Source organism: Salvelinus sp. IW2-2015, unplaced genomic scaffold (genome assembly GCF_002910315.2).
Source record: "Salvelinus sp. IW2-2015 unplaced genomic scaffold, ASM291031v2 Un_scaffold16372, whole genome shotgun sequence".
In the NCBI taxonomy this organism is placed as follows: domain Eukaryota; kingdom Metazoa; phylum Chordata; class Actinopteri; order Salmoniformes; family Salmonidae; genus Salvelinus; species Salvelinus sp. IW2-2015.
In genome coordinates, this window is record NW_019957556.1 from 128,876 (window position 1) to 131,075 (window position 2,200).

Consider the following 2,200-nt stretch of genomic DNA (forward strand, 5'->3'; position numbering starts at 1 on the left):
AGGGGGGAGAGCGGATGTAGGGGAGAAGAGAGAGAGGGGTTGGGGGAGGCAGAGAGTTGTTAGGGGGGGCGAGACGGATGGGGGAGAGAGAGAAAGAAAGAAAGAGAAAGAAGAGTAGAGCGAGAGAATTAGGGGGGGGGTGGCAAATATTAACTTCAGCAATGCCACTCTCTCCTCATTTTCTTATATGAACCTAGTAAAACACCTTATTCCTCAGTAACGCGATCTACTAGACAGGATGTGTGTTACAGAGTTGATTATATCATACCATCTACTTCAACAGAAAGGGATGAGTGAGCGACGTTGATAAAGATTCAGATAGATATACCATTTGTTTTCTAGTTTGATAATTACAGGGCTCATCTGTAAAAAAAAAAGATAAAAAAAAGACCTTGGTCTCCCTGTCAAAATAAAGATAAAAAAATGTATTGTAGAGAGAGAGAACCTACCCTGACCAGTCGTGCCCTCTTCACCAGGTCGTTGAGTTTCCTGAGGGCTGCGTTATGAGGAAGATTCTGGATGTCACTAAACAGATCTTCCTCTTCCAGCTCAAACAGACGCCGGTTATCAGCGACCAGCAGCGGCTCGGACCAGAACGACCCGATATACACCCTCAAGACCTCTGGAGTGTTGAACACCTGTTAAATCAGATCAATAATATCAATCAATTGTATCACAAAGTACTATACACACTCCCAACTGCTTTAGGTGCGGGCTTTACGGGCTAACGTTAGTTAGCTAACATTACGGGCTAACGTCAGTTGGCTAACATTACGGGCTAACGTTAGTTGGCTAACATTACGGGCTAACGTTAGTTGGCTAGCTAACTGGCTATAGCAGCCAAGGACGTTCGCTATTTTTGTTTGTGATGATTAAATTCAAGTGTCAAGGCCAACAGTTTATCTTCCGATGACTTCAGCCATGTGAAAAACCTTCCATAGCTAAATATAGCTAGTTTCCTTTGCTTGTAGCTTGCCTCTAATCTGACTGGTGTTAGCTAGCTTCTAGCGCTGTTGCTGCGCAACCTAAGTGCTTTGGTCCGGGTTTTAGAACTCTGAGATTCGGCTAGAAATGAGCATGTGAGAGCGATAAATTACAAATGTAATGAAAACTGTTGCCCCTACAAACTTATTCAGTCCGAAAGGTGGCAAGTCTAATAATGGTCACTTTATGGACGCTGTAGTAACGGTTCTTATCCGACGCCAAGACATTGAGTTAGGTCGGGGCAAGAAATTATATATTTTTCCTAATGCTAAAGACCCTGATAAAAATCTGTGTGGTTCTCGTTAACTACCGGACGGGTAGTTAACGAGAGGCGAGGAGTGTGTTGTGTATCTCCAATCAAGTTGATTTGGAACTTTTCATCGACATTGGTGGCATATTAGATATGATGGTAGGGAGATTTGAATCAACCAATGAGCTTCAACCAATGAGCTTCAACCAATGAGCTTCAACCAATGCATATCGCCCCCACAATAATATTTATTTTCTAGTGATAGTTTAATGTTGTCATCATTTATACAGTTTTTACTAGCTGTAGTATGACAACATTTCCCTCCGGGGGATGAATAAAGGACTCCTCTCACCTTGCCCAGGGACCACATTAGAGCTCCGTAGATTCTCATCAGCTGTTGTGTTCCCACCATGTCAGCCTTGTTCAGGACGACACGCAGTTTGTCCTCGTTACCCCGCAGCGCTCCGATGGCCTCGGAGAACTCATCACTGATCTCCAACTTGTGGGCGTCGAACAGGAGGATGATGCGGTCAACGCGCTCCGCAAACCATCGTAGCACCGCTGGGAAGTCATAGCCTGAGGGAGGGTTAGGGGTCAGAGGTCAGGGGAGAGACGGGACACGAGGGGTCTGTCAGAGTATTAATAGTTGACAGTGAAAAGGAGATTAGGGTGTTACATTTCTAGATTTGCAACACGCTGAGCACAAAACACGCTGAGCACAAAACACATGAGCACGAAACACGCTGAACACAAAACACATGAGCACGAAACACGCTGAACACAAAACACATGAGCACAAAACACATGAGCACAAATCACATGAGCACAAAACACGCTGAACACAAAACACATGACCACAAAACAAATGAGCACGAAACACGCTGAACACAAAACACATGAGCACAAATCACATGAGCACAAAACACATGAGCACGAAACACGCTGAACACAAAACACGCTGAACAC

General features: G+C 44.6%; 1 protein-coding gene across 1 annotated transcript in view; it reads right to left on the reverse strand.

Annotated features, from left to right (window-relative positions):
* Positions 1-389: 389 nt before the first annotated feature.
* The window catches only part of LOC112080550 (EH domain-containing protein 2), a 33,904-nt gene continuing 32,093 nt past the window's right edge, over positions 390-2,200 (reverse strand). Inside the window, exons 5-6 of the mRNA XM_024146348.2 lie at positions 1,587-1,810; positions 390-638 (exon numbers count right to left, since the gene is read on the reverse strand). Of these exons, the coding sequence (XP_024002116.2) occupies positions 405-638; positions 1,587-1,810 (458 nt within the window). The 3' untranslated portion in view covers positions 390-404. The remainder of the gene's footprint in view (positions 639-1,586; positions 1,811-2,200) is intronic.